The sequence below is a fragment of the Anser cygnoides genome, chromosome 1, assembly GCF_040182565.1.
Source record: "Anser cygnoides isolate HZ-2024a breed goose chromosome 1, Taihu_goose_T2T_genome, whole genome shotgun sequence".
NCBI lineage: Eukaryota > Metazoa > Chordata > Aves > Anseriformes > Anatidae > Anser > Anser cygnoides.
This window is the reverse complement of record NC_089873.1, coordinates 128525380-128549297: the sequence shown is the minus strand read 5'-3', so window position 1 is coordinate 128549297 and position 23918 is coordinate 128525380. Positions and strand designations below refer to the sequence as shown.

Here is a 23918-nt window from a genome sequence, read left to right as displayed (position 1 = left end):
AAAGCACAAGAAACATCTTCCTGCCTCCATGAAGCCTTATCCTTCTCCTCTTGCCCCCATGTTGACACAGGGGAAGCCATTTGCACCATGACCCCTACGTGCACTGCAAGAATCTCTACGGGGTCTGAGAATCCACTGGTGCTTAAGTTACAGAGGCTCTCATTTCAGTTAAAGAGAGGTAGTAGTAGCCCATACTGCAGAATAATGTCCCATGAACAAGTAAGCTCAGCAGAGGAGTTCTGAGCTTATTCTCGCTAAGCATAGAAAACAAAGTAGCACATGAGTCAGAGGTCACAACCAATTTTGTCCATAAGAGGCATGAGAAAGAACAGCATGCTTTCTTTAAAAGCCAGGTACATGGCAGGTCATTGGTTATGGTAGTTAAGCAGGCTAACTTTAAATCAGAGATCAGCAGAGATCAATGCCAGTGCTGCCTTTTTTTTTTTCCTCCCTATCTCCCTATTAACTCAACAAAAGCTCTGCTGGAACCATACCAAGGATTTTCATGTTCTCAAATTTTACTTCTTAGATTACTCTGATCAAACACTGTTCCTGGGTTCTGACATTTTTGCTCTATCATTTGCAATGCTCTCGCAAGAGCAGTTTCCTTTTGCTCTTAATTTTGATCTTTTCTAGCCATGGACAGATTCATTTCTCTTAGATTCCTTAAAAGAGCACAAACTCAGCATAGGTCTATTGAATATTGTTGTTTTATTTGATAGCTGCATTATTACCAGTTTTCAAAACCTTCAGTTGGCCCATCCTTTAGGCTAGCTGCTGAAAGAACTCAGAATAATCTCAATCCAGCATTTTAACAATTGTTTTCATCTTTGCAATGCAAACCGAAGATTGATACAAATAAATGTAGTAGGTATCAAATAAAAAATTTAGATGTAGGTTAGTGGAGTCATAGAAGCTACTTCTATAAGGAGTTCACTACAAAGTAAATATCTTGCTAATGGGCCATTTTATAAACTTTTAGAAGTCTGGGCATTTTTGTACTACTGTGCATTCATACGTAATCAGTTTTCTGTAATTTGATAGCACACATGTATTTCTGAAATCACAGTGATGTCCCAATGGCCGCAATGGGATGCTACTTATCCAAAAGAACCACCAAGTTACAGGTTCAGTTAGTGAAACTCTCAGCAAAGGATAGTGGTACAAACTGAGAGCTGGAAACTAACAAGAATGACTAGCAGGGATGCATTCCTATTTCCCTTCCCCCTCTCCTTTTTTCTCCTCCTCACGAGTTAATGGTTTGGCATAGTAATCTAATGTAGGGGCCTGTCAGAGCTTTCCATTTTTATTTGCTATGGCTTATCTGAAGGCACTTAAAACTAAATCCTACTTCCTCGATTCAGTCAAGTCCCATTGATTTTGAAGGGACTATTTACCCAAAGACATGTGAAGGACACAAGCATTATTGCTTTGCCAATCTATAAGATGGGACACTTACCAATTCTCTGAGGGATGCTGCAAGAATAAACTGATTAATGTATAGATCTTTGAAGATGAAATAACCGGGGGAAAAAAACACTCTAAAATCCTGGTATTATTGAACTTGTGAATAGATCTGAAGAATATAAGCATTTTACACAATTGGTATTCAATAGCAATTGTAAAAATTAAAGATCATTTATCTATTTTCCTAGCTCTCTAATCCATTAACTGTCATCTTTGTCAGCTGATGTACATTGGATTCGAAGCAATAGTTTTGTGCTTCTTGTATGGCGCCTCTTGATATCTTTACTTTGTCAAATTTCTTCATCCTTTGAAGTCCTTCCTTGCTTGTAATTATTCTTCACCATATATTTTTTTCTTTCTTTCCTCTTTTTTTGTCTGTACTTGCTTACTCATTTTTCTTGGATGTTATGCTTTGAGTTCATCTTTTTTCCCCACCATCACAAATGTTTTTATTTTATTTATGCAATTACTGCAAATCCATTCTGCCAATCACTCTCTCTGTTCAGGTTACAGTTTTACCGTCTTGTTTGAGCCTGTTTCAGTTACTGTACCATGACAAAAAAAGCTTTTTAATTAATAATGAAACAAAATATCAAGAAGAGAAGGCAAGCAACTACCACTCATGAACCAAGATGATGACTGTAAAGAGCCAACAACTACAACAATACCAAGCAAACTGGAACATCAAGTCACATGTTTTTAAGAAGAAAAATGCCTACAGCTAATCATCTAAATCACTGGCCATTCTTGCTTCTTTACTCAATAGCTTTCAAAGTTAAGGTGCTATACAGGATCACTAACTACTAGTGCTGTTGAATACATACTCTTGTTTCTTCCACATGTATTTTTTGGCCATATGGTGTGCTGGATGGAAAAAAGATTAGACTTGTAAAAGTTTTCAACAATAATGAATATTTGTCTACATACTTAATTACAATAAAATTATTCTTAAGCTCCACAGTTACTTTTAAAGGAAAAGCTAAGATTATACAATCTAAAAGAAGGTTCCTACATTTAAATCCACTGACCAGCCAGATCATCATCTGGCACTTGAGTTGAATGAAAAACTGCATATCTTTATATAATAGTACAATATGATGAATGGGATATTTTGTTTTGTTTTTTAATTTCTGAAGGGACATTTCAAGAGCACTGAAGCACAACTGTCTTTCTGCAATCGGTAACAAACATGGATTTAAATTCTATTTGCTGCATCTCTCGTAAGGTCAAGAAGGGTGTTCTAACTGGGCCATGCTGAGATTAAACTCTCTGTAATACACTGGTAGCAGTGATCAGAATCAGATTCTCTTGAAGAAGAGAGGAAGAGAAAAAAAAGGGTAACTATCTGGGGCTTACAAACAGAGAAACCCACTAGCAGGCATCTTAATTCCTCCATACAGCATCTGCTTCTTCCTCTAAAAAGCAGAGTCTATATTCCTTATAGGCAAAAAAAAAAAAAAAAAAACATTTTCCTATAAAAAAAGTTCTTATAATTTGCATTTGTATATATGAGGAAAAAAAAGAAGAAAACACCTTAAATTTTTGCCTAACTTTTTATGGAAGTAAGTTCTGCAAATTAAGACTGGATATATTTTTTTTTCCATGGGGAACGAAGCACCTGTTTCACAAAATCTCTTCCCCCTCTCCATGTCTCTAGAACAAGCTGTACGAGCCTTTTCAGTGTCTGCCCATCACGACATGCTTCACACTCAGCAACCCATTTTCTGCAAATCATTTTAACTATACATGTTTCTTGGTATGTCTTTTATACTGGTTAACCAAACTGAAAAATGCATTCTGAAGAGGAAATATCAGCAACCTCTAGAATAATATACATTTTTAGTGTGAACTTTTCTCTGTACATTTTTGAGTGCCAACCATAGCACGATTTGCTCAAAATTTTACTGAAAAATCTGATCATCATTACCATTTAATATCATTACATTATTTACAAAATTTATATAGTTCAGAATGTGATAATATTCTAGATATAATATTGAAAGTTTGAGCATTTGTGGCCCATAACATGAACCAAGAATTGTAATTTCACATTGCATGCAAGGGGATGTCTGAAACAGAAAGAATGTCCGTAGTCTGATGATTTCCTGCATTTTGTCTAACACCAGATGCACACACAAAATCTTTCCTCCGTTAAATGACTGTGCACACTGAAATGAAGCAGAGAAGGAATGCTAGCTAGCTCTTGAAGCAGAAGAAATTTGTCAGAAAGATCACCAAGAGTGGTCCAGAACATAGCCAGGTTCAGATAGAAAAAAATATTTATAACCAGACCAAAGGAGATCATTCCCAACACAGGACCCATGAACAAGGTCTATAAAAGAAAAAAAACAGACAACTACTGCTGACAGTTAGGCCTTAGAGAATTTCTGCATTTGAGCCAGACTTAATATCCTGTTCAAGAAAGCTGAAGAGACATTTGGTAAGACTTGTGAGTTGTAAGCTGTACACACAGACTACAGTTTTGAGAGTGTGCAAAAGAGCACTAAGAAAAGCAACTCAATTGGCAGTAAGGCCAGACATGCCATAGGTCTACAGCTCTGCACGGTGCAGGGTGGGGGAAAGAGGTATGTAAATAAACAAAGATTAAAACTGATGGTTTAGATGACACACAGTTAAGTATACTGATGGATCCAGATGGTAATACCAGCAATAGGAAATGCACATTTTAAATGTTGAAATTTCTAGTTAGTAATCGTGTTCTGTGCATTTGTTCAAAATCATATAAAACAAAAGCATGCTTAAAAACAAATGTTTAATAAAATTTCACAAGAACCGTGAATTGCACAAGGATAATTTGAAAAGACTGAGAAAAGGCAGAATATATCCAGTGACCACTAACACGATTTTACATATATTGTATCCACTCATCTACTTCTCTCTATATATGAATATATATGGATAAAATTAACTGGATTATATACAACACTACAAAGGAAGTTCCTCAGCAATCCATCTTTTTCATAGGTGAAAAGAAACTCAAAACGTATGAGACCACTAATAAGAAAGGCATACTTAGGTGTTGCAGGTGAGGCAGATCTTCTGGACATGGCAGCTGGAGAATCAGACCTTCTCAGAGGAGATCCCATACCAGATGAAGAACTGGGTGTGGTGGGTCGCTTCTCTTTCTTTATTTTCTCAGTCTAGAAACACCATTCATTTTAGTTTCCATAATTATGAGCAACATTTCAAAAATGTATTTGATAGTTATAGTAAAAAGATGGCATAAACAGATTTGTGTAACATAGGTAGGTTTTTTAAACAGCAGCTCACAATTGACGTGAATTTTTTTCCCCATATACATAAAAAATAATCATGTCTTGCATGGACATAGTATACAAGTTGCAAATATAAAAAAAACATATCAGAGCACTGTATCTCCAGAAGTTCTTGAGGGTAGAGGGTCTAAATCAAAATCAGACTGCAAGTTCTCTTAGACATGGTCAGTAGTACAACCACAAACGGTGCTGGATGTAACACTGTGAATTGCACCTAAGTCAGACTCTACGCAAAACTACAGCTCCCAGCTCCGGTCCCCTCACTTGCACCCAATTCAGATAGCATGAAACCCCCTACCATTTAACTATTCCAAGACACAGTATCTTATAAAACACAAATTTACAGCCCTAGCATAAGTTTTCTAGAACCTGTCTTATGTTGTGTAAGCTCAGTGAAGGTGAATGATTTATTTGCCTTTGCTTTTCTGGAAACTACAGTGGATCAATAATGCAATTTTTAAGCAAATCGCATATAAAATATCTACAAGAGAGTCAAGCAACTTGAATAAAAGACAGGCATGGCCAATACTTCTGGCAAGTTACCAAAATATGTGAATCTTGCTAATTAACCAGCAAGACTGGACTGACTTATAGTCAGTCATATGTGGCAGAGAGATCCTGTTTGTCATCTCCATTCCCAGAAGTTACAGGCAATTCTAGATGTATGCACTTCAGCACCAGAAATCTCACTCCCCTGAAAATAAAGGTGTATTTCCAAATACCATTGCTTAACATTGACTCCCAGGAGGAGGAAAACATTACAATGTTACTAAGCAGGAACGTGAAAACAACAGATGCATGCAAGACTTATTTTCTTACAGTTATTTCTTACAAAAGGGGTATCACTTTATCTTTATGAATATAAAGTGAAAGTTAACAAGCAGAAGCCACATCAATTTACCCAGAAGTGAAATCAAGAACATTCTAAACCCACCTGAGTAGCTTCAGCTGCAGCCGCCCCTTTCATGGCATCCGAAGTGGAGGGTGAAGTTGCCTTCTTTCTGTCTGTGCTTCGGGTGGGGGAAGGCTTGTAGGGAGATTTAAGAGGACTAGCTGGTGCTACACGAGGACAGATATGGAATACTAAAGAGTTATAGTACAATAGCAAGAGTAAAAGGGAGCACAGACAGAGGAGGCAAGGGAGAGGAGAAAACAGCATACTTCTATGTTATAATCTTCAAAGGTTGTTTTTCAAGTTTTTTAAAAAGCATTTACAAATATCACATTATGTAACACATTCAACATAGTCCCGTATTTATTAAAAATGCCTCAACTAAAAGTAACATTCTATAAGATTTTTTTTTTTTTAAATTATCTCTAACGTAGCACTCATATACTTTTTGAATCACTTGACTGTGACTATGATTCTTTTCTCTTTTGAAAACTCTGGCTTCCTGTCAATATGATAAAAAGTGTAATAAAATAATTCTAGCTGGGTAACTTTTGAACAGATACTGTAAAACAGGAAGGGGGATAGAAGAGTAAAGTTTTTTTTTTATATTTTTAAAAAGCCTAAACATGGCCAAGGCTCCTAAACATCTCAGTTGCTTTTCAGAATAATACTTAAATTATTTAAATAAATTCTAAACTAAATGCTGCTGTAGGTATTTCAGTTATTGTTATTAGTGGCAAATATGAGGTTTGAATAGGACACATGCATTGCACTTTACAAAGCAATTCTTTCTAGATATTTCTTTTTTATTTGCAATATGAACAGGGTTTTAAAAAAAACGAGATATTTTAAATCTTTTTTTCATTCATATTGCTTTCTAAGATGAAACTTTCACAGACATATAGAACAGTCAACAGACTATATGCTTTATTAATACGAAACATGCAAATTGTAACCAAGTGACAGTGTTCACAGCCTTACTTTATTTCACCAACATTGAGAAGGATATTGACTTTGGAAAAATGTTAATTACACACAAATTTTAAGGAGAACACTTTTTAAAAAAAAAATATCAAGGGCATTCCTATATCATCTCTTATGATGCCTTTTTGCATGCTTTCAAGTTTAACTGGGGCTGTGTTTTTCTTGACCAACTTTCCAGCAACTGGACTAAAGTTCATTGAATGTTAATAAAAATGTTCAGAAAATTGATTGCTGCTTAAGGTACTCCTACTTCAACCGTAACAAAAATGAATTATAAGCTTCCAATAAAAACTGTTTGCCTGAATATCTGGAGCTATATTAATAATGCTTTGCCTTAAAGAAAGTGTCTTAAAAGTGAGGATCCTCATTTCTAAACTTACAGAAAATACAGGAGCAGAGCAATTTTGGCCCAGACATGATCTCAGGAGGCATGGTATACACTATGAAAAATAAAGACCCTATTCCCTGCTCAGGAAGTTACTTCTGTTGAGAGAAGTACACCTCAAATAAGAGATCCTCCTTCAACCTTTTTGCTGACAACTACAGTCAAAACCATCAATGGACACTGGGTATCGATGTTCTTTGTAATCTGTGCTACAGGTCGATCGCCTTGCAAAGAAATGACAAGAGGACTCTGGTTCAGAGTTGTTCCCAGAATCAGCATTCTAATTTCAGCTCAGGGAAAAGGCGATCTGCAGGCCAAATTGCATCCTTGTCAGACATGCCAGCGTGCTACTTTAAAAACTCTGTGATGAGGAGGGAGATAAGGCTGAGAGTTTACAAACAAAATGACTGGAGAAGGACAAAGAAAGTCCCTATTGATTTCTTCAGTATCAAACACAACATAGAAAACATCTGTAGGTGGTCCAAGCAATTCACCTCAAAATTTTCAGCAGAATATACTGATCTAGTTTTGAGTAGGCTTTTTTTTTTTTCCCTTTAGTCTTGACAGTAGTTGCTCCCTGAACAGTAAGTAAACTGGGAATTTTCTCATGGGCAAAGTACTGTATGACAACATTTCTGCTCCTAGCAGGTGCTACCTTTAATTTAAAACCAAGGGAAGTAATTTCAGGGTCATTCAAAACCAACATCCTTATGCACTACAACAAGAAGTAATGCACAAAGGAAAATACAATTACTTTGTAATTAATTTTTAAAATGTTTCGTATTAAAAATCACAGATGTAGGACCTGAGCCTACTGCAATTACAACATATGAAAATATAGAACATGAAGATGGTAATCTATCTACTGTCTAACCAGTTTTATCCTTAAAAAGTTTCCTTTGGCAGACAGGTGTTTGGTTTGTTTTTATGTTGGTTTTTGGTTGCTTTTCTGCTTTTGAATAAAAGTGTGGGAAAAGCTATTAAACTTTTTTCCTTGTTTCTGCAAACACTGTGACAGCAGGCATAACTTTTTAACTAGGAATTACTCAAAGTCAGGCCCGTGCCTAAGTATTAGTAGGACTAGAAACATTAATTTTTCACGTTTGCAAAATAAGGAGTTTATTAAGACTGCCATTTACACATAGGAACAGTAATCATCATCCCTAATTTTAAGTTTCTTAAAGAGGAATATTTTCTACAACTGATACCTTCCAAATCAATGTGTCTATGTTTTTTCCTTTAAGTAAATATCATTTAGTATGTATATTTGTATGTATATACATACATACATACACATGGAGTTAAAGCCAAAAAGGGATTTAACAGCAAAGAACTGTAACCCTGATAAAAATAGTAAAGGCTCAAATGGCACACTGGGAATTTTGTTCTGCATACTATTTGGATATAAAAGACGACAACAATACCATCAAGAACAGCTTAGTTAATAGTCTGTTTTGTGCTAGCATATAAATTGTCATTTGGTTGACAGTATTCCAATTTCTTTAAGCAACTACTCAAATGCAACCCAAAACATACCTTAATGGTTTCAAAAATTCACATTTTTACCTGGATTATTGTACTGCTCAGAAAGCACTAATGTACTTCTGCTTCTGGCTAAAGATGACTGTGTGGGAGTCAGCAGCCGAGAAACAATAAAGTTTTCCATTGGACTAAGATGCATGCGGTGAGCTGAAGGATGGGAGCAAATAAATTAAAATTTAAAATGCGACAAAACAAAACTATGTTAAAATAACAGAAACAAAACAATGAAATGATTAAATGAAATGAAAGTCTTGAAGCGTTTGAGATTTTAAGTATTTAAAGATAATTCTTATTCCCTCTGAAAAGGGATTTCTTGTTCCTCCACCACTTTAAATTATTTTTCAGCCTGTACAATAAATATAGTAAGGTTAAGACTATGTTGCATTTTGTTCTTACACAGAGTAGTGTTCCCATTCCACAAAATGGCGGCTTTTGTGACTCAGCATGAGAAACATTTGCTTTCTTCCCCAGTAGAAAGGTGAAATAGTTGGTGTGACAGCGCAGCTACACTCTAGTGTGCCAACCATACTGGAATGCATTTAAAATTTGCAGTCTCACTGCATTATATAAATCTTACTTATACAATATGCCTGCATTCCCTTCTACTCTCTAAATATAAGCACCAACTATATAAGAAAGATATTTATAGATGTTCTTATTGCATGCACATATAAAGCCACATATCACAATAATCTCAAAGCTATTGATGAGTTTTCACTAAGCAATTCAGAAATGAAAGCAAATATATTTTTCTCTTTTCATTCTAGAAATGAGCCTTTACTGTCTCTTATTTCAGTCAGCATTTTTTTTCTCAGTTAAAAAAAGGCAGAGGAAAGGTGGGAAGAGATAAAAAGAGACACACAAAACAAAACAGAAAAAATCCAAACAGTTCACAGAGGGATAAATCCTTCAGTCCTTTCGTCAGTCTTTCGCAACCACTAATCCTGCAAGATGATCATCTTTTGCTGAGTCTCTCATGGATCAGGGCTTCAAATCAAATTAAAGAGCTCTGAAACTCTGGTCACCCGACTGAGGTCTCCCAAGTGACTCATCAGACGTACCTCTGCCAATTGTACGTCCCGTATCTATTGTCCAGCCTTGTTTGCTTTGCTTTGTTTTTCATTACTTGGCTAAAAGATTACAAGCTGTAGAGTTATGGGAAATTGCTGCAGTCACAGCATGTACAGTCTTATTTGCTACAGTATCAAAAGTTGAAAAAGAATCAGTAAACAAAAAAAGAACACCAAAAAAAGCCAACACCACAGCATTTGTCCCTGGCCTAGGATCTCCAGCAAGGCAGCATAGTCTTGGGACAGGCTATTGAACTGTTTTATTGTATTTCATATCAATAGTTAACTTACAGCCCCCCAAGTGTTTAATGGCTTTTGAATAATAGACATAAGAGAGTTGCATAGATATATGGACAGAAAGAATTGCTTTTAAGCAGAAGGAGAGTTTATGCTGGCAGGAGACCAGCATTTTCACTTGCCTCTGTCGGGGGAATGTGTTATTGCCGCTGTGGAGGAGGAGAGGCGCTTACTGATTGGCGATTCCATTTGCTTTGGCAGGTTCATTGTAGAAGCTGAAAGTTTGTCACATGCTGCAGAGAGACGCATTGAAGATATTTGTATTCTTATCACGGTGTTGATAAACTCCCCAAATTAACCTTGCGTTTGTACTCATGGCCCTTGCCACTGATCACAGCGCTGGATGACTAAGGCATGAGATATGCTTGTTCCGACTGCCAAAGGACCAGAGTCTTTTCAGACATGCTTTGGGATGCAACTTTTCTGCTTGTGAATTTAACATTTCAGGTACATAACAGCCTGCGTTTTAGAGTCCCACAGGCGAATAACTGTGTATCAGGGCTGAATGAGTGAAGCCATTCTGATACAAGATGATCAGTATGAGCACAAGCAGAAAATTACCTAAATAGAGGGGGGGAGAGCTTTTTGGTACTACCCCAAGCGTATTTTTTTTTTTCTGTTATTTCTTCTCGCATACTGCTTGACAAAGCTTGTTTGAGCACATCTCACTTCCTCCCTTGCCATTTATTCAACAGAATGACTGGAAAATGCTATTCGACAACCATTATTACCAGAGCGTACTCCTCTATGATGATCACTGCATGATGCTCAGAAGCACAGCAAAGTACAGACGCTTTGCCCTTTAAATTTATTTTTTTTTTCAAAAACAAAAATACTTTCAACTAAAGACATATACATGGCCCCAATCTGCAGCACCTAAATTACTGCATTCCCTATAACATCCATAGAAACCCCCTCAGTGGGGTCTGCGAGATTTGCCTCCACTTACTACAGTAAACTACAATTCTGTGTGTTTTTTTTTTTAGAAAAGCAGACAATGCTTTGCAAAGCAGGTAGCACACATGAGCTGCATATCCAAATCTTTGTACGTGAGCAACGATTAGTACAAAAATTTGAATCTGTTTGCGCAAAAATAGTAGTTCTGCAAGAGCATGGGCCCAGCAACCAATAGGCTGCACTCTGCAGGAGGAATAGTCAAGCCTCGCTCCTCCTCCTGGGGGCGAGAAGGAACCTAGTTCTTAAAGCACTGGCTGCATTATATTTTCAAAATGTCACGTACATTTGAAATCAAAATTAGAAGTCCTATATGCAATTCATTCTTGATCTTGGAGCGCTATCTACTTCACAGTCCTTTTAGGGGGAACAGTTGAAAATAATAAAATAGATAAATCTGAAAACACAAAAGAAAACAAAAAACGATTGCCTAAACAAAAAGTCAACTATCTGAGTTTGTTACAAATACCAGCATGGCCAAAACCCACTTCAAGAGGCTGAAAACATAGCATAGCTGTTTATGCCAAGTGTGCTCATTCTGAAAATATTGCAGAAAAAGGCCCTTGAGATGAGAAAAGAGGACTGTTCTGATGAAACACTGTCTCCGTAACACATTTTCTCCTACTGATTTTTTTCCAAACAGCACCTGCACACGTACATTTGAACCGTAATATATGCATATTTATATTTACACACACACACACACACAAACACACAGAGTACCCACAGAATTAACAGAGATGAGGATCTGAGCTGTAGAAGTCTACAGTTAGTGCGAAAATCATGAAATGCCTCTACTGTGTTGGAATGTGAGGCATGCACTGCTCCACATGAGAAAATTAAAAGGAAATTAAAAAAGACACTTGGTCCACATCACTAAGGGTAATGCTGTAGAGTTATCAGACTGAAATAATAAGAAAACTGTGGTTAGGGAGGACAAGATCAGTGGATGGATTACGGTGATTAGAACAGTTATAAACGAGACACGATGGTACTGTGATTCTCTGAAATACCATTGAAGGAATCAGCAGGAGCGGTAGAGGTCACAGGGTCTGGAGGAAGGGTGTTGGCAGCTAAACCTAGAACAGGGGGTGGGGTATTTTCTGATTCACCTACACAGCAGAAAAATCAGAGCAAAAAGAGGTGAAAGAAATTACTGAATAAGTTGGGGGAGGTGGAATTAAGCATAAACTGCATCACAAAGACAAATCGGTTTCTTAAGAGTATGAAAGACTTTTTGTATTATCATGTATATTTAATTTTCTGGCTTTTTTGATGGCATTCCATGAAAATTAAGGCATGAAACAGTTTGCCATTTTAGAGTTATATATACTTACACACTGCTTTAAAAAAAGGTCATTACCACATAAACATGGATACGTTTCCCTATAACTACAATTTATTAAAACCTGACAAATTAAAATAAATTATGATTTAAAACAGAAAACATGCATATTTTTGAAATATAAAAGCAGTACATGACTGATTATGAAAAAAGTATCTTTTTCTGAAGTCAAATCAAAAAGAGCGACAGCAAAAGTATGCGGGAGAAAAAAAAATTAAACTGAAGATGCTGCATAGTCATCTAGAAATTCCTGTTAGGTTTTTAGAAGTACCAAACAATACCAGATCGTCTTTTGCAAGGCTTGGACAGCACTTAGTCCTTTAGTGAATATTAAATTTGCTAACTGTATGCGTGGGAAGACAATGCGGGGGAAGAGAATAAGGGAGAAAGAGCATAAATTTTGATTTTAGCATCTGTCATCCTCAAAACAGATTCTGATTACTCTATTAAAAAGATTTGCATTCCTAAAGTTAGGAGCGACCTTTTTTCCCCAGCAAGTGTTAGAGAGAGGGAGCCTGGCGAGCAATTACAAAGCATTTATTCACGCCCCGAGGCAGTAGCCCCTGCAGTACCACATTAACTATAAAACGCATCCTCCTTACTATCTCCACCACCTCACGCATTTTGCACTTCAGGATCTGCAATGCAGGCAGCCTGTTTCCCTTACCGTCTCTCCCTCCTGAGCCTGCAGCCAGTGCTCCTCCCCACGACCATCGCTTCTGCTTCTGTTCCAGCTGCTGGCTCCGTTCAAGGGACCGCCGCATCATGGCTTCTAAACGTTCCTGGTTATAATCGTACAAAAACAGAGAAAAACTGAAATCAGTTCTTTCAGGGCTTTTTTTATTTCCCGTTCCGAAACCATGCTAAAAATAAGCTGTTCCCCTGTTGCTCGACGGAGGATGTTTCCAGGAGCTTGTTTCCAATAGAAGAAAAAGGACTGAATAAAGAAGGTATCAGTATGCTACCTACCTCCAGATATGTGTATCCTTTGTCTGCAAGCCACTGAGGTCACTACAGAGGCCTAAGTAAATAACACAGGTTGCATCACTGCCTAGCATCTGCTCCTGCTGGTGAGGCTGCTGCTGTGCTCTGGACTTAATTTGTATAAGAATAATGCTCGACAAGCATTAACTCCTTCTTGTCTATGCAGAACTCGAGATTTCTCCCATCCCCTTTCTGAGTACAGCTAAATTGCTGCAATGCCAGTGGCTCCTCCTAGCCACGCGGATAAATGATCACTTCAAACCCAAAGTAGGTTACTTTGCAGGATGGCCAATTTATTTATTTATTTTGGGGAACACTCCCTCTTTTCTTCCACTATGTTCTTTACAGTCTAGCCACAGGCATTTAAGAGCTGCTTCTTTTCCCTTTTTTTCCCCCGTGTACTGTTTTAGTACGCGCCCAGACCACCCCGTTCTATCTTTTTTCATCAACCTCCATATTCATCTCCAAGGCTTGATGAGTTAGGATTTTCAGATGGGAAAGAACAAGAAGTCTCCTTCCCTCTCCAAATCCTGCTCTACCTTTAACTAACAGCTAGGTATGGTTCTGTTTCAACTCCACCACGTCCTAACTCTCACGGACCTCCACTCAGTTTTGTTACCACCTCCTCCCCCTACTAGTTTCCCCACAACTTCTGCTGCAATGATGTGTGCACCCTTCTTCCTCCTTTCAAACCGATAAAACCTGGGTCTTCCCCACCCACCCACCATTCCATCACTTACCACCTTCCTTCCTTCCTCCTCCTGGTACACCTTGCTCACTTATGGCAACCTCTTCATTCTCCTGGTTCAGCAACACAATCTTTACTCTTACTGCCTCCAGCTCCTGCCCCAATCATTGTTAACCCTTTGATGCTATTAGTAGTTTTGGTCCTACTGCTTACTTACTACCTTTGTTATATCCTTCCCATCTTGTATAAAATTCCCATTTTATTTACTTCAAGCTCTCTCTTGCAGGCTTCTCACCCCAGAAACATAGTTTCTGTGGTTACATCATAACCCCTTCCATTTCTACCAATCCCCTGTACCACCTCCAGTATCTTTTGACAGCTCAGCTCAACTACACTGAAAGCCTTTCCTGCATCTCTTGGCCAGATTATTTCTTCTCACTGACTCGTGACTTTAGTCTAGGTCTCCTACACCCCTTCCCTGCCATAGTTTAATCACAAAGTCTCAGTCGTTGTTCAAGCACATCTCCTTCAGTCTCTACATTGATGTTGAGCCTGTATTCTCCAACAGAGCGCCTTCAGCAGACCAGACACGAATACCAGGCACCTCCAGTAACTACCATGTTGGGAACTTTATGCACACCATCCATAAACTTCCTGTTACCTTCCTGCAACCACCTGTAGTCACTGACTTTCAATAATAGCTGATACACTCCCATCAGCTTCTGGACATCTGCAACTTCCTTTGTCTCTTACACGCCTTTGAGGAATCTCTTCTACTACCACGACTTCCAGTAATTTATTTCTGACCAGGATTTCCCACCTCAACCAACCCCACTATCAACTATCCACTGATTCCAACAGCAAACTACTACCTTTTTGTCTTTAAATTCTCTTAATTTTCTAACATATCACTTATACCATAAATTCCATTACAGATTCCTCCATACAAAGAATGAAAACAGGAGTTCAGCTCTGTTACCTTTTGGCCAGTTGACCTACTCTGCTGTTATAATTTCTGGTGCCATCTCCAGGAAGACAATCTTTTGGTCCCCTGTTCTGAGCTCACTTTACTTTTACCTTCCTTCTGTATCTGTAGCTCATGCTGTATCAGGTACATCAGACAGAGTGCTGAAAGAAGGCAGCTGCTTCCCCCTTTACACCTCATTTTTTTCTTTCCTTCTGTCTAGTCAGTGGCATCAGTGTTCAGGCAGGCAGGAATGCAAATGATGTCCTTCCTCCCTCCCCCTTTTTTTAAACCCCCTTAAGAGAACATGCACAAAGCATCACAAAGCTCAAGCACAGACCCTTCCGTAATAGCATAGAAAAAAAAAAAGAAGAAAACATGTATGGCTTTGAATGCTCTATCACTTCTTGTCCATAGTTTGGATGTGTAAAGAAAGTAATCTTCCAATCTTAGGAATCCAAAGTCACTGTCCTGTAGCTAGCTACAATCTTTCTTTCCTTACTACTAAATGATTTTCACATTCAAAATGTGTGCTGACTCAGTATTTCAACTTCACATTTTCCACTTTTAACTACACACCTCTCGACATTAATTTCATTCTATTTCAGTCCCTTTTCTGTACTCTTTCCAAACCTGTTATTTCAGTACCAGTTCTTCTCTGCAGTTCACTTCTTTTCATTACTGTTTTTCTCCTATGGCTCTTACCCCAAAATACCTTCCTAGCAACAAAGTAAAATGACCCTCCCACTTCTTTCCTATTAAGGTGTACAACTCTACAGAATCTTTTTTCTTTCCATATCTAATTAATATTATTACTCATTAATAAAAAAGATAGTGTGAAAGCAGACAAGCTTCAATTATCTGGGTGATTTATGACCTTTTTAAATGCTGCTCGGAGCAAAGCTCAGCAGTATGTTCCAGCTTGGAAACCACAGAATACACTTACACCACCTACTATGAGGGCATTGTTCTAAGAATCAAACCATGTATGATGAAATAATATAAAGAAAATAAATGATTTTTCATTTCATATATATATATGAAAGCTCAAACCACACACATCCTGAGGTTGAAATCTTCAATTACACAATGTGGAGAAGCCATCATTTATTCTCATTTGCAAAGAGCCTTTCATTAAAGCGCTACAGAACATAATGATTAAGCCACATGAAACCCTGCAGATATATCTTAGATAAAGAACAATATGAAGACCTTTTGCACAAAGAAAGGTCTGTTATTAAAAAGCATTAAGTTAGCACAAGACTGAATGCTAAAATTAAAAAGTCAAACAAAGCCAAAAAGACAAAGAGAACAACTGAGATGCACAGAAGCATAGCATAAACAACTCATACATTAATGATCTTTTTGTGACACAAACTAAACAGCAAGACAAAGCGTTTCTTCATCAGCAAACACTGTGCAAAACCCCTGCGATGTTATAGACACGGTACCTTCTTAAAGACATACCCAACCATCTGACCCTTGTTTGGGAATTCTAATTGCTATAGATTGAGAAAAATCTCTGCACTGGATATATAGTTAACTTCCACAAAAAAAATATATAATGTACAAGCTTCACACGTGGGTTAACTTGAGTTAAAGCATAAAAAGAGAGCCATCTACTGCTAGTAACTAAACAAACATGTTGCTTTCCAAAGCCCATATAGTTATTCATGCATGTTTTTCTCAGACTAAACAACAGAACAAACATTTGGACCGCCTGAATTAAAATACAAAACAAAAAAAAACTGAACTGTGAATACAAATAATTTGACTGAAGTACTTTCCTTTTACTTATGTAAAACATGACAGATGCGAAAACAAAGAAAAAATAATTTTACAAGTATTATGACTCATTTTGTGCAAACAATTCTAAAACAATCTCCCTTAAACCTGCAATAAAACATCTGAAAGACCCAAACATAAGATTAGAGAGGAAAATCTCTTCCTTTTCTTTTATATATTCATCAGTGCCATATGTAAGTAGCTGTTTCCTGATCTTATCAGTTGGCCTCATCTTATATTAGAGAGGCTCCTCCATGTAACAACAAAAAAGCTCTGTTGTTTTCTACTTAAAGAAAGGAAATAAATTTTAGAAAATTGTTTTTTAACTACCCCTTCTGAATATAACTCATTTCTACCCCCAGCAATTTAAAATTATGGGTGTGTATAAAGAGCAGACTTACACAGAAAAAGGGTGTGTGCATCAGAGAATAAAAAGATGGGACAAATGAAGGCTCTGCATTACCGTACGTACGTGTGGAGCTGGAGCAGCAATAATGGCAGAGAGGGAGCACACGGCAGCAGAGAGGATGCTCATTATTACACAGAGGACTAAACTCTTCTCATGTCCACTGCAGAGCAATCAAGAGACTGCTTGCATAGCAATCTCAACCAGCTTGCAGCAAAATTTCTGTATTACTTGTGCAACTGAATTCCACTCGTTATATGAGCTGCTACAAGATGTTTGAAAGGTGTTTATTAACTACATATATTATAATTAGAAAAGTAAATAACTGACACTATACCATCCTAAGATTTTTCCACCTTGTGTTTAAGTGTTAATATTTTTTTTTTCAAATGTAACAAGCACTGGATGTACACCAAAAAAAACATCTAACTAAAAAGAATCTTCCTGGTGCTGTAGAATGTTCTTTTCCATTTAACATTGATCTGTTTAAGTTGGCGTGCTGGACTGGATTTGATGCTGTCTAGCTTTTTACTAGTAGCTGTTCATTTAAACATTGGTATGTTGGTAGGATCAGTACTAATGTTATCAGTTCCCTTCTTAACAGTATCTGATGGTTTTATTAAAAACTAATCTTTGACTATATGGATGCTATTGCTCCTATTCATACTACTACCCTTAACAAACATCACTTGTATGGGCCACGTATTGTAATAAGGCGTTTATTTACAGTGCACTTCCAAAGCACATGGAAGCTTCAAGGTGGGAAAAGGGAAAAAAAAAATAACCAAACGAGGACCAGCTTTGCTTTTATATAGCCCCAGCTCCAACTGGCTGCTTGCTGTTTAAAGCATCTCATTAATACCTTCAGCTGAACACCACCACGCTTCTTTCCTCATGGCTCAGGGATTGCTTACACTAAGGAGAAGGCAGCTTCAAAAACAATATGGAGGGAAGGGTGCTGCCACCGAATACCTCTCCAGATATGAAAGGTGCAGTCAACATAGAGCAAGGACTTTCAGCAAGGATTTTCAGAGACATTTATTCAGTTTCTGCCTCAGGAATTGGCAACACTTCCATCGTACTCCAAGGAAGCTCCAGTTGCCCTGGAGAAAAACTCCTAGAACACCTCCATTTCCATTAATACAAACTATAAAATTGCCACCTCTTATCTGGCAGTGGAGAGGGAAAAAAAGGCAAAATAAATCAAATTTTGGTCACCTCCTCTTTGACAAGTCCTTTGCATACAAAGCAGCTGAGCATAGAAAGCTCTAATGTACAAAATGAACCAGAGCCATTCACTTCTCAAACTCTTACAGACACAACAATATTTTTAGAGTGAGATTTATATAACCTGTTCCTGTCACAAATATGCACTGCCTTCTGCTGTGCTAAAAAGCAAAAAGCAAAAAAAAGACCCAAGGAGGACATGAAGGATAACCAATAAGGCAGACAGCAAGGAACAAAATCTCTCTATTTGACACTTCAGACACCTGATGGGCAGGATTGGGCAGTGCTCCAATCCCCACCCAAGTAAACCAGTCTTAAAAGGAGAAACACCAAGCACGGGCTGTAGTATGCTGGCTCACTGGCCAGGTCACAAACCCACAGGGTGTGGGAAATACAGGCTCAAAGCTCCTCCAGTAAAGACAACCTCAAATGTCCAGAATGACTCAGGTGCAGTGAGTGATTTGCAATGCCCATGGAGCTGCGACTTCATCACTGTCCTTACTCAGACCTCCACTGCTACTGCATATACGGGATTTGAGGGGAGAAACCTGTGGCTCATCAGAGCTGGGGGGTGGATTTGGCAGATCCTTCAGTAAAATTCAAGTGGAGTTCGAGAAATGAGAGAATGATGAGTAACTGTGAAGCGAAGCTAGGAGGTGGTGGTGTCTCCCCTTCCCGACTCCTTTCCTCCCTCATCCTCCTGTTTTCTACAGATTATTACTCCATGTACCCTTCCCTCCTTCAGAAACTCCTGGATCTTCCCATCCATCAGGTCTAATCCAAGCCCAAACAAGCACGCACCCTCTCCTGTCATCCTGCCCCCATTAGCCCTTCCTCAGCCCACGTGAGGCTTTGGACAGTTTAAGCTTGAAGGATGGGCTGAATGAGCAGATTTTTGAGTGTTAGTATTCATTCAATGATCACAAGCTTGGAGGCAACAACCCTTTCTTCGGTCATTAAAGTAGTCTCCCAGTATGAGAACTGGATGTGGGGGAGCTGTTTAGGTGAGAACAGACTTGCTGATACAGGGGGAATAACTCCTGAAAAATACCACCACAGGCTTGGCCTCTTCTTACACCCACCTCTGGACAAATGCAGGAGGCCATTACAGGAGATGTGGCTCCCCTCAGAACAGACCTTTGGGTCTGACCTGACACAGCCTCTCTCACGTCTTACAACCCACACTCTGATTTCTCCAGCGTGGGTAAATCATGCAGGCAGGCAAATCAGGCAAGCTGCGCACATTGCCCACACCTCTCCCCTTCCCTGCCCCCCTCCAGGGCAATTTTTGAGGACAGGGATTTGGAAGTGTTTGTACTTGCCACTTTCCTCTACGTCCCCCATGAAGGAGATCGATTTTGCTTAGCTCCAAAAGGTTATCACAGCTGGAAGCACTGGGGAAGGAGAACATCAGGTCAATGATGTTACCGTGGAAGGAGATAGACCTCCTAAGCCTTTGTTTCCGTTTTTGTCATCCTTCGCAACAAAATTTGAAATGATTCACATGACAAAACATTTTAAAATGAATTCTCAGCTATTATGCAGAAGCCAGAAACAGTATGTTACAGTTGAAAGAGGAATGGCAGGATATAATTTACTGTAACCTGAAAAAGAAAACTAAGAATCAAACACAGAAGGAAAAAAAACACACACACACAAAGAATTGTGTTATTCTGATCCCACGTGGAAATGTTTTATCTCGTTTGCAAAGACATTTGATCAAAAGGTGTGTGGGTGTGGGTGGGTGGGGGGTTAATAAAGGCAGATTTCTAGAGCCTTTTTTTTTTTTAATCCCTAAACCACTGCCCCCTTTTCCAAAAATCATTAATTCTTTATCAGTTGCAGTCACAGTGCTGGTGTTTTCTACAGAATGTGGTGAAGGGAGACACACACACACACATTACAATCAGAAATCAGCATCAGAAATTGGACCCACTAGAGCAAAAAAAAGAACCTTAAATGATCTCAGTGGAGAAAGTAGAAGAGATGTATGATTATTTCTGTTCTACAAATTTAAATCAGACTAGATTTGTCACTACTTTAAGAATTTCTGATTATATGTTACCAAGGAAAAAAATACTCATTTGTTTACACTGCCTGTGCAACTGAAATTGTGTTTATGAAAGTGTAAATAAAATCTTGTCAATTTATGGAAACACTCATCTTTAAAAGCTACCTTCTGAGACGTTGCTGCTTTATCATCTGACAATCAGAATCCCAAATATATTAGTGTAAGTAGATGACTATTTTGTAAGATCAGACAAAAATCAACAGACAAAATCTTGGAAAAATGTTTTCGATGTACAAGCAGTAGTAGAGTATTTATGGCTGTGGTGATGTATGGGTGCAGTTCACAAAGTAATGTACATACGTCTCTGGGACAAAAAAAAAGAAAAAAGAGAGAAACCTGCTGTGCACGTCAATATTCCACTATCTGTAGTGTTAACAGATACAGTTGCTCTGCTGTATGAATCCCAGTGGACCTTACCTCCTCCTCTTTAAGCTTTTGCCTCCGCTTTTCTTCAACAGCTGCTCTCTTCTGCTCCTCTCTCTGCCTCTGTTCCTCCAACCTTCTCCATCGTTCCTCCACTTGCTTTTCATATTGAAGTTTTGCTCTCCTCTCCTTCTCCAGTATCTGCTGTTCTCTAGCAGCTTAGGCAAAGAAAAACACGTGTTTCACTTAATGCAAATTTTCTCCTACTTTAAAATTACTTGATAGCATGACACAATAGAGTAAAATAACAAACACGTATACAGGCTTTTTTAGTGCACTAAGATTAAAAATACAGTGCATAGAAATGCTTAAATGATTAATAAATTCAACTGATACACTAATTACTATGGAAGACCTTCGTACATAACGTGACAATTTGTTCCCCAACTTGTGTAAAGACAGTGTGCATAATATTTAACAATTTTTATATACACATAAATATACATAAATCCTTCTAATCCTCTGTAGCTCAAAGCCAAATTTTTTTTTCAGACATAACAAATGTTCCCACTAGGTTCTGAAGTGAATCAATTTCTTATGTTGAAGCAAAAGCCCTTGGAATTTCTTTAAAACTATGTTTCTCTTTACAGGGCTACCTTCAAAATAAATACATAAAAATAGAAGCTAAACTTCCCATGGAGCTTTGAAAATACACCATTCTGTTCATAATTTGATGCTATGCTGTTATAGGCTCCAGGCAGTAAAAGAAAATATTTTTTTATTATTGAGAGTTTGTCCAGTTGTTTCTTCCAACTAGAGTCATAATCCCCTTGAGACATTACCTTGTTGTTACAGAAACTCAGACTGCAACATTACAAACAGGACTGTTGCTTCAGGTTTACACAGGGCGCATAAGTAACAGAAGTTAATGTGACAAACGGTGAAGAAAAACCCAGTTCTCGTGCAAGTGCATTCCATAAAAGGCACGAAAGAGGTCAGTAAGCATGCCTTCATACACACAGACCTGTAATGTCATACCAACATACATACAGCCAATATGAAGGAGAGAATATTCATCACAGCTGCCAGGCTAAGAACTTGAAAGTTATGGAAATCCTGAATTAGCATGGTTTATACAAGAGCTGGTCCTTCATTCTGCTCATCTGTTCAGCCCCAGTCAACTTTTTCAGTCACTGTTTCCCTGTCCAGCAAATTATCACCCTTCAAGCATTCTCGCTTTCAGCTTCTTCCCATCAGTCCTAGGCTCTTGCTGAGCTATCTCAATTCCCTCTTCGTAGATCAGCCTTTTGCCCTCAGCTCCTTGCCCCCCAGCTCTTTAACCACAGCTGTGGCCTTCAGTCCCTTCTAGTCTCGCTCTGTCACCAAGTCAGAGTCCCCCAACACCAGATCCTTTCCCAGCAGACGCATTTCTTCCTCTTGAATACCAGACCCCTGTAAGATACTTCCTCGTGTCCAACCTGCTTTACAGAATGCCTTCTGCCTTATTCTCGTTAGTAGTATGGTTGGGGCTGTCTTCCCCTTTAGTCTTGTGAGAACTCACTATTTTTCTTCCACTGCAGGGCAGGTCAACATGAGAGGGGTGTTAGTGCTGTAGGTGAGCCTGGACTCTTAAGAATGAAGACTTGGATTTGTCAACAAGTAGTTACCTCAGAGACAGTGGAAAACAAGTAACCGGTCACTAATTATTGATGACTACTAGCTACGTTATGTAGAACAGGTGAAAACAGCATGCTGGAGTTGATAAAAACCAAAAATAGAGTGAGGTGTCCAGAGATTGTGCTAAAATTACCTTTTGAGTATGTAGGTGAAACCCGGGACACATTCTGGACAGAGAAGCAAACCATTCTGTCATCACAGACATAAATACAATTCTTGTTTCTTGATTCAGAGATACTACACCACTACCTAATAAATTTTGGCTTTCATGAGAAGGTTATTCTGTATTGCTGCAAAATACCTGCTGTCTGCATAAATACTTGTCCTTCTGGGGAACTGTGTTTTTTTTCTGAACTTCTGAAATAAACCTGCTGTAGACAAAAAGCTACTGAGGTCAAAATCCAGAGTTCCTTATTCTAAAAATGGTCTCTCTCTCTCTCTAAATATATATATATCTTTCCAGAAGGCATGTAACAGTGTCTGGTTATAAGCACCGCAACCAACACCTTTCAAATCCCCTAGGCCAGCCACTCCAGTTTTCAGATTTCCAGATTCTCCAGTTTTCAGTTTTCCTCCCATCTTCTCTTCTGCTTTTTCATCCAAGTCCTTTCCAACCTACTACTCATATCGCTTACTCAGGAGCCAGCAAAGCAGAGATAATAAAGAAGAAAGAAGAGGTAGTTTGGACTGAACATAGCTATAGGAGATATATATTGCAAACCTAAATATTACAGAACCAAAATGTTGGCAATTCCCTTTGAGAGGTAATGTCAAGTAGCCTCAAGGAACGGTGCTACTGACCTTTCTGGTTACTGCACTGAGGAAAATCAGTTTAATTATTATTATTTTATTTATTATTATTATTTTTTAAACTTTATATATGCACATACACATTAAAAAAAGTTTAAACAGTTCATTCTTCTCTCTCACAAAATTTCCCTGACATTCCCTTGGAGGTGTTAGTACATTAAAAATGACTGACTCTTTAAAAAACAATGAATTGATAGATTTTTTCATTCCCTTGAAAGAAGATTAATCATTTTGAAACTGTCAGAAAAATATTCAGCTTTATGCCATACTGAACAGCTCCATCGTATCTTTTAATATGGCTAAAACTTAATAGACTAAAACTGAGGCTGTTTCAGCAAATCATCATACGTATTATCATAAATACTACACAAGGATTATTTAGTTTTCTTTTTTTTTTCTTTTACAAATCAGAAACCTAAGTTAGGATCTTGCACGTTAACTATAGAAATCAAAGAAGGCATAGACTAGTTTTAAAGAAGAAATACAAGCAATAAAGACTAGCAATAGACAGGGTTTAGAATTCAGAACAGAAAAAATGTCACGATTAATTTAAGCCTATCAGCACATATCCATAAATAATACATGCACCTCCTGCCATCTTACCAAGGTATTTCTCTCTTTCTTCTCTTCTCTCCTTTGCGAGTCTTTGTCTCTCATCAGTTTTTAGAAATCCATCAATGGCTGAAGTCAGAAAGAGAAGAAAAATGAAAG

At 38.1% G+C, this 23918-nt stretch overlaps 1 protein-coding gene across 13 annotated transcripts in view; it reads right to left on the bottom strand.

The window, feature by feature from the left end:
* Positions 1-23918, bottom strand: part of MAP7D2 (MAP7 domain containing 2) — a 78059-nt gene that overhangs the window by 13034 nt on the left and 41107 nt on the right. For 4 of the 13 annotated variants that reach the window (XM_066981078.1, XM_066981087.1, XM_048066714.2 and 1 more), the window contains exons 2-9: positions 23811-23888; positions 20775-20938; positions 12900-13014; positions 11901-11999; positions 10056-10166; positions 8591-8713; positions 5698-5846; positions 4501-4628 (exon numbers count right to left, since the gene is read on the bottom strand). In XM_066981078.1, coding sequence (XP_066837179.1) covers positions 4501-4628; positions 5698-5846; positions 8591-8713; positions 10056-10166; positions 11901-11999; positions 12900-13014; positions 20775-20938; positions 23811-23888 — 967 coding nt within the window. Of the gene's footprint in view, positions 1-4500; positions 4629-5697; positions 5847-8590; positions 8714-10055; positions 10167-11900; positions 12000-12899; positions 13015-13201; positions 13418-20774; positions 20939-23810; positions 23889-23918 lie in introns of those variants that run through there. The other 9 variants (XM_066981054.1, XM_066981067.1, XM_048066727.2 and 6 more) reach the window with 9 other exon arrangements.